The following is a 12,534-nucleotide window of genomic DNA, read 5'->3' as shown; positions in this document are numbered from 1 at the left end:
GATGGAATGCTTAAGAAATGGCATATAAACCCATTATTTAAAAATGTGGAGTTAAATGCCAGATGGACATTTATTTATTTATTTATTTATTCATTTATTCATTTATTTATTTTGTCAGTCATGGGGCTTGAACTCTGGGCTTGGGCGCTGTCCCTCAGCCCTTCAGCTGAAGGCTAGCAGTCTACCACTTGAGCCACAGTGCTGCTTCCAGTTTTCTGGTGGTTAATTGGAGATTAGAGTCTCATGTATGTTCCTGCCTGGGCTGGCTTTGAACTGGCATCTTTAGATTTCAGCCTCCTGAGTAGCTAGGATTACAGGCGTGAGCCACTGGCACCCAGCAGGACATTCTTAAAAGAGTTGAAATGAGTTGCTTTTAGTGAGTGAGAATTGGGTTTAGAGAGCAGTAAGGGCAGGGGGCTTGTATTTTGCATTATAAGATTTATAGACTTACTTCCTTTTAAAATTCTTGGATAAAATTCATAATAAAAATACATACCTACCACCTGTAATTCTAAGGAAGTCTCTTACATAGTGTTTTGCATTTTGTTGAACAGTGTTTATAGCTTGCATATGCTACATACCTACCTTTGACACGTTTTTAACTTTTATGTAAACTTTCTTCTGTATAATTAAATGAACATTTGTAGTAAAAGTGGTTGATTCATAGATATTTATGCACTGTGCCTGAATACAAGGTTCCTTTAACCCCACTGTATTTGTTATATAGACTGGTCTTCTCAATGTTAGAACAAACACTTCTTCTTGCCTTCTCCTCAAAGTAGAACAGAGTTCCACTTCTCCGGTGAGCTGATGTTCCTAAAAGGGGATGGTTAGTCAGCTGCACATTAAAATCTCTCAGCAGACTGCTTACATCATCCAGCAAAGCTTCCAGTTGTTTATGGAGAAACTGTAAATTTATACTGAAGCAGATTGCCCTCTAGTTTTTTTTTTTTTTTAATTCTGGAAAAAAAAGAAACCTTACAGAAAGATGGAAAGAGCAGTAAAATGCTATGTCTTTCACCTAACTTTGTCACGCATTAGCATCTTGCCATACTATTTTTTGTCTTGCATGGTCTGGGTTTCCTATCTGGTTTATATTTTTAGGATTGGGTTAGGGAAGAGGCACAGGGGATGATGTCTACACTTTTTAAATGAGTTGGAGATATTAAAGATATCACTTTAATATATCTATATATCTCCTAAGAATAATGACATCTTCCTACAAATCCAAAATGCCATTATTTGTGATGGATAAAAATATTACCTAATGTATACTTGCTATTCAGATTTCCCTAAAAAATCTCATTTTATTCCTTAAATTTCTTAAGTAGACCTTTTTTCTGTGTGTGTGGGGGGAGGGTGAAAGAGAGAGAAAGAGAATTGGTGCTTAAACTCAGGTCTTGGGCACTGTCTGCTTTTTTGCTCAAGGATAGCACTCTACCACTTGAACCATAGCTCTACTTTTGGCTTTTTGGTAGTTAATGGAGGTAAGAGTCTCAAGAACTTTCCTGCTTTAGCAGGCTTCGAACCACAATCCTCAGATCTCCGCCTTCTTAGTAGTTAGGATTACAGGCATGCTCCATGGGTGCCCTACCACTTTCCTGTTTTTTACAAAAATCTTTTTTTAATGAGATCAACGATTATGAGGAGTGAAGAGCAGTTTTGTAGAATGTCCTACAAATATGAGCATGTCCTTCTGTCCCCCATTATAATCTGCCTCACAAATTCTAGCAAAAGTACAACTACAGCTTTTTAGATACCATTTTTAGCTTTTTTTTTTTTTTTTGTCGGTCGTGGGGCTTGAACTCTGGGCCTGGGCGCTGTCCCTCAGCTCTTCAGCTCAAGGCAAGCGCTCTACCACTTGAGCTACAGCTCCACTTCCGGTTTTCTGGTGGTTTATTGGAGATAGGAGTTCACGGTCTCTCCTGCTTGGGCTGGCTTTGAACCGCAATCCTCAGATCTCAGCCTCCTCAGTAGCTAGGATTACAGGCATGAGCCACCAGTGCCCGGCACACCATTTTTAGCTTTTTATACAGGTTCAGAACTTAAGTCCGTTGGCTTCTTTCTGACATTGAACAGTAAGAATAAATGCTTTTCTGTAGACTAGCAAGATTCCTTCAGCCATAGAAAAGTATCATTACAGTAATCTCAATACTACATACAAATATAATACACCTGGGAAGGGTTGAGATTTTTTTTTTTAACATCTTTGGCAATGTGTTTTGGATGACTTAATATAATCAAGGGTAATTTTTCTACTCTTTAATTAAGTTCTGCCTAGGGTATACAGTCCTGGAATCACTTTTCTATTGTCCTTAAGTTGAAAGTTGTTTTTTTTTTGTTTTTTTTTTTTTTTTTTTTGAGTATAAATATGGAATCTGTGTCCGGTATACCATGTGTTGGCGGATGGACAGGGACTCAGTTTATGTAGGTTCTGTGAGAGGCAGAGGGCAACATGAAGTGATGGCATGCCACACATGCCAGAAGGGCTATGCAAGCTTGCTGTTGAAAGCACGCTTCCCGTCCATCAGGCCTCCCTGATAGAGACCTGGTGACACAGTAGCCTTTAGGCAGAGCTCCCCGGGATGTGCTGGGACAGGTCGCGTTGGGGGAAATCGGAACCATTTCTCCCTGGTCAGCTGCATTTCAAAGTCTGGACAAGTTGCTCTTGAATTTTGCACCGGTTGCCAGGGTAAGTGTTTTCCTTTCAGTTTGTTTGTCTCACTTTTCTTCTTGCTAAGTCGTCACGGTCTTTCTGGAAGCTTCACAGAACTTGTTATACACGATCTACAGAATATTCTCTCTCATTTATTTGCAATTCAACGTGTCCTTCTCTTTCTCCCTGCAGATCGTGTGGAAGGGCAATCCTTGTCATTATGAGATGTCGTCTCTCGGTGCCTCCTTTGTGCAAATTAAATTTGATGACTTGCAGTTTTTTGAAAACTGCGGTGGAGGGAGTTTTGGGAGTGTTTATCGAGCCAAATGGATATCGCAAGACAAGGAGGTGGCTGTAAAGAAGCTACTCAAAATAGAGAAAGAGGTAAGAGCTTTTCCTGATGTCAGAAATGCTCACCATGCCACTTAGATAAGCTTTTCAACTTATACTTAGAGGGCTACAGGGCTGCAAGGGACTGGCAAGGCCTTTGAGATGGATCCATGAGGCTATTTCCCAATTTCCATTCTGGGAGCCCCATAAATAGAAATTATTGCAGCATATGCCTTAGAGTTGCGTTCTATTAGGGGTCATCTGAAGTGAGAGATTTCTTTCTAGGGCATGGAAGAGCCAGTGTTCTCTGAGCTGGCTGTCCTGGAGGCGGAGGTGGGTTCTTAGGCCTTCCCCAGGGGTTGAGCTCTTCCCTAGGGCAACCAAGAGGGGGCAGTAAAGAGTAATGTGTGATGTTTTCATCTCCTGGCTATTTCTTCCCTTAGATTTGCAGTCCTCAGTTGTCTTTTAAGCGAGGTGGGCAGGAGATAAGGGGGTGGAGAGCAGTACTGGGCCTTGAACTCTGGGCTTTGTGCTCTTTTCACTCAGAGTCGGCACTCTATCACTTGAGCCACACCTTCACTTCTGGCTTTTTGCTGCTTAGTTGGAGATAAGCATTTCACCAACTTTCCTGCTTAGCTGGCTTTCAACTGCCACATCTCAGCCTCCTGAATAGCTAGGATTGCACATGTTTTAAAAAAGAGCATTTTAAATAGGAGTACCGTTTTTCTGCTGGATTAAGTATTGCTTAAGAAGCTGGTATTCCAGCTTCTTGGGTTTCACCTCTGCTTAAGACACACAGTGATGGGTTTGTGTAAGAAAGCATAAGGAGATACTTGACAGACAGCTGTCCGTCCCTTGTAAAATCAGAAAAAGGTTTTGACTCTCCCTGTGAGTTCAGGCTGCTCCTAGATGAACTCTTAGCTCCTAAAGCTTTCATCGTCCTAACAAATCTGACCCAACATGGTTCCCACATTCTCTTTTGGTACCCCAAGAATAAAACTACTTGCCAGAGCTTAAAACTACTTAGCCCCTGCAGGGCCTAAGCTTCTTTGGTAACTTAGGAAGTTTTTCCAAAATTTAAATATATTTTTAACAGACACATAAAAACATGAAAATTACACCTGTATGGTCTACCATGAAAAGGTTCAGGTCACATATACATTGAATAATGTTTAAATTAGGCTAAACATATCCATTGCTCCAAATATTTATCATTTCCCTTATGATGAAAACCTCCAAACTCTTTCTTCTGGCTTTTGGAATATATAGCACATAATTGTTATCTATTGCCATCTAGCTGATAACTTTTAATAGCTTTCCTCTGTAACTTGTTTTGGTCCTTACTATTTATGTCCGGTTTTAGCTAATTAGTATTCCTTTCCTTGTCCTATTTGAAGTGAACTGTTCCATAAATATCCTTTCATCTCCCTGAGTAATTTTACTGTTGTCATTAACTGCTTCCAGTGAAGTGTGGCAGTTGATTAGAGATGGCAACCCAGTAGTAGGACTTTGTGGGTCTTCTCTGGGAGTGCTTTTGTGGTTATGGCTCGCCAGCCAGTCAGCAGGACTACGATGTCTCCACCTTAGATGTCTGTAGGCTTTCCAAAGCATTAAGAAATGAGAGCTGCTAAAGCCCATGAATGTCTTAGGCACTGGTGGCTCACAACTCTAATGCTAGCTACTCAGGAGGCTGACATCTGAGGATTATGGTATGAAGCCAGCCTGGACTAGAAAAGTCTTATGAGAATAAAAACCAGAAGTGAAATTGTGGCTCAAGTGGTAGAATACCAGCCTTGAGTGAAAGAGCAAAGAGACAGTGCCCAGGCCCAGAACTGAAATCCTAGTCCTAGTATGCACTCATACACACACACACACACACACTCTAAGTCTATTAAAGCCAATGTATATAAAACAGATGGATATTAGGTAGGAAAAGTGCTTTCCTTCCTGCTCTTCCTCCCTACTTTTTTCTTCCTTCCTTCCTTCCTTTCTTTCTTTTTTTTTTGTCGGTTGTGGGGCTTAACTCTGGGCCTGGGCACTGTCCCTGAGCTCTTCTGCTCAAGGTAAACACTCTACACTGGAACCACAGCACCACTTCTGGTTTTCTGGTGCTTAACTGGAGATAAGACACTCATGAACTTTCCTGCCTGGACTTGCTTTGAACCGGGGTCTTCAGATCTCAACCTCTTGAGTAGCTAGGATTACAGGCATGAGCCACTGGCTCCCAGCATAGAGCCATTGTTTTACTCTGGACTGAATCTTTTTGTAAACTTTATGTTGTTGTCCCCATTTTATAGATTGGTACATAGAGCTTTGAGAAATGAATTAAGCTGCTCTGATTGGCCAAGTAAAATTTAGGAGGCTAGACCCTTCCCCCCTTCCCCGCCCCCCCTTACCCCCCTCCTTACTTCAGATTTTAATTCTGAGATTTCTTGTTGATTGAGAAACAATTAGAAAATAAAGCAATTCTTTCCACTTTCATTAAAAAATGTGTATAACCATGTTAAGCATTAGGCCACAGAACTTTAACATAATGAGCATCTTGCATGATTACTGGATGTGAGAAAGACTGACACAGGAAACAGATTTCAAAGAAAAACAATTGTAACTTGTTCCCTCCCTACCATGCCAACATGCATACATCACACCTTTTCTCCTGTGATTGAGAGAGCCAGAAAAATGACATGGGAAGGCACCAGGTAAGAGCAAGAGTTGGAAACTGCCCAGTCCTTCTTTTGTATAGGTCTTTAACCTGAGTATGTATAGCTCAGAAACTGAGGTGACTGCTGTAGATGACAGGAGCGTGACTCAAAAACTTAATTAGAAAAAACAAAAACTCCACTTCTGTTTAGGGGCTTGGTTTCAGCAGTGATTAGGAGTGAAGAAGTGATTATTCTGTTTGCGGGTCTATGTGAGGAAGCCCTATCCCACATACTGAATCCACAAGGGGTTAAGCATGTGAGGATTTTGACTGGGTGCTGGTAGCTACTGAAAGGAAGTGTGCATGCTTGTTATTCGCGTTGTGAAGTCTTTTTCTAACTTTCATAAAGGTAAAAGTGATAAGCTCCAGAGGGTTTTTTCCTCATTTTATAGATTCCATCTTTATGTTACTTGGTCATTTTTTTATCCAAAAACTTTGAGAAAAAAAATGTGATCTTTAATAAAGTGCTTTTCACTTACTTCCTATCTTACTAAGCATATGTTTTGTGAATTATTTGCAATGTGGAAAATATATATGAAACCCTCTAACTGTGCTTATGTGACTGTTGGCTTTCAATCCATTTGCAGACTCTTAAGCAAGTGTAGTGAGTTTGTTACTTTCCTGTTTTGGCCTGTAGATCTTTTCAACAGAACAAAGAAAGAAAAATAGTATTTACTTCCCTTTTTTTTTTTGTCTTTTTTGGTACTAGGGATCAAATCCAGGACGTTGCACTTGCTAAGCAAGCACTTTGCCACTGAGCTACATCCCAGCCCTACTTTGTTGTTGTTGTTGTTGCTTTTAAACTGTTAAACATTGAGAAGAAGTGTAAAAATAATACCATGAACTCTGATATGTGCATCTGCTAAACTTATCACTTAGTAATGTTTTATGTTTGCTTTCTGGATTTATATGCAATTATATTTATTTTTTACAGAATATGAGAGTAAATTGCAGAGCCTCTCTTTATATATTATTTTGTATACAGGGTCTGTATTCAGATATTAAAACTTGTTTCAATTGATTTTTGTGGCAATTTTTTTCCCAAGTAGGATTGAATTTGAGAAGATAGATTCTGCTTTAATCTTCAGCTCTTTCTCTGCCTTTCTTTGTTTTGAAAAGGCAGTTTGAAAAGGACAGGACGTTTTGGGTCTGGTTGTCCCCTCGCCTAGGTTAAGCATATGTTGTTTGGTGGGAACATTACATAGTCATTTGTAGTCCTCCACCAATTTAATGGGAGTTGAATGATGTCAGTTTATCTCATTATTGGTGCCATTGCTTTTGAACCCTTAGTTAAGAGAACTTCATTCAATTTCTCTGTCGTAAAAATACCTGTTTTTCCTTTGTAATTAATAGTTAAGCTCTTGGTAGATACTTTGAGGCTATGTAAATATTTTTCTTCAAACACTTACCCAATACCATTGATTTTTGTCTGCTAGTTTATGATAGTTTACTGTTATTATCTCCTTATTTCTTTCCTCTGTCTTCCCTTTATTCACTCATTATTTATAGACTTTAAAGCTTTTCCAAATACAAAGTGTTATAGTCCATTACTATTGTCACTCATTTTTGTCTTTAAATTGTCATCTCAAATGAAAACTGAACTTCAGGCTGGCTTCTGGGTGGTTTTGATATGTCTTCCTTGAGTTTTGATGATTCTTTTCACTTCTTGGCACAAAGTAATGTCCCTAGCTCATCAAGTTCCTGTCCCAGTACTGGGTCAGCCATGTCTGAAGTAAGTCTTGAGTCAGATATTAGTACTAGGATCACATGTTTTAGGCTTAGAAAAAAGCACCCTTATTCTTAAGCAGAAATGATGGTAATAGAGAATTTTTAAAATGAAAACATTTAATTTAAATGTTAAAATTTTACCTCTACATAGAATGGATATTAATACTCATGGTTTTTTCTTTCTAGAGAAGAGTTTAGCCAAAACGTATTTCCAGGAAAGAAAATTACTTAAAATGTTTACTTATTTTGAGCCAGAAATCTTCTAAGGACTTTTTTTTGGGGGTCCGGTTGTGCCTTCCCAGCCCCTTCTAAGGACTTTTATCCTGAGGAAATAATCAGAGATATACAGACAAATGGATACAGTAGGAGTTCCTCTCAGGTGCAGAAAGGCAGAATATTGGAAACTGTAACAAACAAAGCAATAGCTCATGGCTGTACAATGAAATTCCATTCCATTTGAAAGAATATATAAAAAAAACTAGGAAAATGCTCATAACAGATTAGTTGTTAAGGGGTGAAAAGCATGGTCTATACAACTTTGTTTATAATGTGATCCCATGTATTTGTTTTGGAGTATGTCTATTGCTTTTATTTTAACTGAACATCTGTATTTTTCTAAGATGGCATCGTATTTTCCTCTAATATTTTATTATGAAAAATTTCACACATAAAAGTGAAGATGCTTATACACACCATGAGGTTTCTGTTGAGTATGACTGTGACACATGTAGCCCTCTCTCTGAGGTCTTGTCCATCCTGGCATTTCGAAACACCTCAGTTAAGTTGTAGGCATCAGTATACTTCTGAATAATGCACCATTTCACACACATTATTACTGGAGTTCAGTATGTGTGTGGGCTTTCATTTTCATTTCCTTTTTGGGTAAAACACTGAATCCACACCACTACATACAATGAAATATACATCACTAAGTTTTGAGAAAGATGAATGTCATGTGCGACGTTCTCAGAAAAACTCAAAATATAGATCTAGCAATCTGTGTTGTTAAGGATGTTCTGGGAACTGAGTATTCTCCACTCTGTTGAGTATTGGACAGCCCTAATTTTCCAGGCTCATCTGTGCCTCTCACATGTTTAGTGTTTACTTTAACAATGCTTTTCCATAGCAGTGCTATATGTGCCATTGACGTTATTTACAAAGTTACTTATTTCAATTTGAAAAGGTGTTTTCCACAGGAAAAGGTATTAGGATCTCAGTATATTACCTAAGGTGGGAAGGAGGGCCATTGTATTTCTTTGGTAAATCACAGATGAGCCTGGCTTCCACTGAAGGGCTTGAGTAACAGTTGAAGTAAGGAATGGGCGTGGAAAGGAAAGACATGTGATCATAGTATGTGATTTTTTACAACCACTGTTCTTGAGCAGTCCCCACCTAACAAGTTCACCAGCTTCACTATATGCACTTTTAAAAAAGGATTAAACACAGCAGCTTAATTTCACCTTGGCAGTAGATTTGATGACATGTTGTACCAGACATGTCTGTACAGGGCTTTTTTTTTTCCCCTCTTCTTGTCTGGGAGAGGAGGAAACCTGAAAGTCTTTGCGTAAGACAGCTACTTGTCATTCTGACCGAGAAAAACATCTTATTAAGGAAGGAATGGATTTATTTCGGCTCATTGTTTCAGAAGTCTCAATCCATCATGGCAGGGAGGGCTTGATGGAATACAGCAGCTCACATCATTGTGGATAGTCTGTGGGGTGCTACTATCTCGAAGCCCCTTAGAGATGTCTCATTCCATTAGGCTTCTTAGTTCAATCAAGTTGATTTTTGCTCATGGCTGGTGCTCTATCACCTGAGCCATGCCTCTATCTGGTATTTTACTGATTAATTAGAAATAGAATCTTCTGGAATTTTCTGCCCAGGCTGGTTTTGAACTTCATCCTTCAGGTTTCAGCCTCTTTAGTAGCTAGGATTGTGTGAGTGAGCCCCCAGTGCCCAGCCCTATCAAAAGTTTTTACGTTAACTAGGAATCTGTTATACTCACTAATATTCACAAACCACAATTAATGGTGGGATACGAAGGACTTATGATTTAATTTCTATTTCCCAAAAAAGAATGGAAAGAAAGAATCCTCAAGAGGTAAAATAAAAGCCTTTTCTTCATTTGCTTTGGCTTCTGTATGACATTGCTCCTTTAAGGGAAAAGAAGAAAAAAAAAATCCTACCAAATTTATTGTAGAAATGTTAAAGGCCAAATACATTCAAGTTTCAAAATTGTTCTACATTGTAAAATTTATAAACAGAAAAAAATGAAAAAAGTCCATTGATTATAACTACAGAAACTAATTTTTATACAAAAGGGAAAATAGCCATGTAAATTAGAAAATGAAGTCTTAAAAGTTTATGCAGAGCTCAGAATGCAAAAAGCTCTGTTGTGCATATTGTCAACATGATAAGCATCCAGGACTTTATAAGACACTAAGTATACATTATCATTTTAGTAACTCATGGGAGACCTATTTTTTTCTTTGCATTTCTATTGTGGACCTTTTATCAATAAAATTTTTTGTGTTTTACTTGTAGCATTGTTGTCTTGATATTTTTCTCTGTCCTTGAATGCAATAAAGAAGGCTGATACCACATTTACTTTCTTTGAAAATGTTGTTGCTATTGAAATATACTGAAGGGACCAATACGAATACTGATTATTTGGCAGCTTACACTGAGTTCTGGCATGGTTTCGATGACAATCTGGCCCTCAGGAATGGACACTGCAGAGAGCTGCCTTAACTATTATGGGAACTATTATTCAATTGTTACAGTGTCCACACATGCCTGGTCTCTTTTCCTTTCACTCAGCAAGTCATTATACAGAAACTGTGTTTTTTGGACAACTGTCAAAATATGGCTCATAGGCCATCACCTGGAAACTAATTAGTTCAAGGGTCATTGCTCATGTTGTACCTAGAATCATGTCAATCACAGATCGTTAGTACATTAATTTCAGTTTGGAATTTGGGCGAACTTATGATACTGGTTGTGAGAGGCTTTTGAAGTTCCTGTGTAGATGAGCGCCCATGCGCAGGCCCTGCTTAGCCGTTGAGCATGAAGAACTAAGAGCTGACTCAGGTACACAAGCATATGGAAACTTCAGGAGTTGGCCTTCAGGTTCAAGCCCTGCCTCTGGAGCTTTGCTTTCCAGTTACTTGGCTTTTTAAATTTTCTGACTTGATCTCTCCACTCCTGTCCAGCTGTTCTGTCTTACTTCCTACTTCCTTGTTTCTGTAACACCATGCCTGTGGCATTCTTTCTTTTACTTGTAATACCTCTTGTTTTTTTTCTCTGCCTGGGCAGATCCTACTTGTTCCCCAGCTTTCATTTGTTCCTTCTCTAGGAAACAGTCAGTCAGATCTACAGCACAGCCTTTTCTCTTCTGAATGTTTATTACTTAACTTCCAAACCACTCACTTGACAGAAGACTTGAACTGCCTTGTGACTGTGGACATTCTGTAAGGAACTACCACTTTTCACATGAGCATGCTATATGTTCTCAGCTGAAAAGTGGGGTTTATTGTGGTCCATAAGGTTGCTAAGGATTAAAGAGATGATACACATAAATATGTAGATGAGTGCTGGACAAGTGGAAAGACTTGAAAAACAGTAACTGTCAGCTGTATCTTCACACTGTACTTCAAAGCCAGAATAGAAGACATGTCCTCTCTTGTGAAGATTGTAGTGAATTCAAGCTTAGGATGGGAAGAGGTGCTGCATTTCAGCCAGCAAGACAGAGCCACAGGTGAGGCTCTGTGTGAATGCTGCTGTGGGCCAACACATGGGTGGAGTGTACCACATCCCTCTCCTGAGCTTTCAGAGAGCTGGGGCCATCTTTCAGGGTTTGAACTCTGGACTTTGTACTCTCACTGTGCTTTTTTTGCTCATAGCTGGAACTCTAGCTGTTGAGTCATGTCCAGGTTCAGCTGGCTGATTGAAGATAATAAGTCTTGTGTTTCTCTCTGCTTCATTTGGCTTCAAATCTTGATCCTCTGATCTCATCCAAGAATGGTATCTTGCCAGGATGTACCTACATTTTTCTTCATTTGCTCTGCTTTGAGCTGTGAATACAGCAGAACTTACTTGTCTTTCCTAAACCACTGTAAACACTATGATAGACTTGTGTTCTTTTTTTTTTTTTTTTGGGTCCGGTCGTGGGGCCTGAACTCTGGGCCTGGGCGCTGCCCCTCAGCTCTTCAGCTTAAGGCTAGCGCTCTACCACTTGAGCCACAGCGCCACTTCCGGATTTTTGTATGTGGTGCTGAGGAATCGAACCCAGGGCCTCAGGCATGCAAGGCAAGCGCTCTACCACTGAGCCACCTTCCCAGCCCTAGACTTGTGTTCTGTTACTAGCACTAGTGATTATTGGAACTCTCCAGGATTACTTTCGCTTTAGAGGACCTGATATTTGAATTTGCAGATGTCCTTGGTTTTGTACCTTTTAGCTTGACATGTCATTTCCACTTAAGGCCTTTTAAATGTTTCACAGGGCCATGCTTTAATTTTGTTCTGCATATATAAATCATTGCTTTGAATCAGAGAATAAGCAATTTAAAATAATGAATCTTTTTATTTGCTAATTAACATAGTCATCCTCCAGAAGTATAAATCGAATTGCCATCTATCACTCAGCTCTTTCAATGAGACATGCCTGTTACTGGGAACGTGTAATCTAAAGACACTCCAAGGTGAACTGCTATAAAAGAGATAGAGAAAATTGGACACATGTTGAACAAATATATAAATTAAATGAGTAAGTATGTATTATTGGTATGTCTAAGGAGAACTTGAACCACATGGGAGAGGTTGGTGAGGAAAAGACAACAGAAAGCCTTCTCCCAAGGCCCAGAAAAGTTTAGGAAATACTGGATTTATAAGTAATGTTCTAACTATGTTTTGTGAAATACAGTTACATTATGCTTGACATCACTCTATGATCTGTTTTAGATTACTGAGGTAACCATAAAAATGGTGTTTTTTTTGCAAGCAAAATCCTTTCCATCTTTCTTAGTTTTGCAACTTAATCTTTTAAGATTTAAGAAATCATTTAAAAGTTTGTTAAATTACGTATTTACTGTACATTGAAGTCTTTTCCATTTGGTATAAG

At 39.0% G+C, this 12,534-nt stretch overlaps 1 protein-coding gene across 4 annotated transcripts in view; it reads left to right on the top strand.

The window, feature by feature from the left end:
• The window catches only part of Map3k20 (mitogen-activated protein kinase kinase kinase 20), a 167,953-nt gene that overhangs the window by 10,364 nt on the left and 145,055 nt on the right, over nt 1-12,534 (top strand). For 3 of the 4 annotated variants that reach the window (XM_042694144.1, XM_042694146.1, XM_042694147.1), the window contains exon 2: nt 2,849-3,040. In XM_042694144.1, coding sequence (XP_042550078.1) covers nt 2,882-3,040 — 159 coding nt within the window. In that variant the 5' untranslated portion in view covers nt 2,849-2,881. Of the gene's footprint in view, nt 1-2,598; nt 2,693-2,848; nt 3,041-12,534 lie in introns of those variants that run through there. The other variant, XM_042694145.1, reaches the window with a different exon arrangement.

The sequence above is a fragment of the Dipodomys spectabilis genome, unplaced genomic scaffold (assembly GCF_019054845.1).
Source record: "Dipodomys spectabilis isolate Male_0828 unplaced genomic scaffold, ASM1905484v1 ptg000174l, whole genome shotgun sequence".
NCBI lineage: Eukaryota > Metazoa > Chordata > Mammalia > Rodentia > Heteromyidae > Dipodomys > Dipodomys spectabilis.
This window is presented reverse-complemented; position numbering and strand designations above follow the sequence as displayed.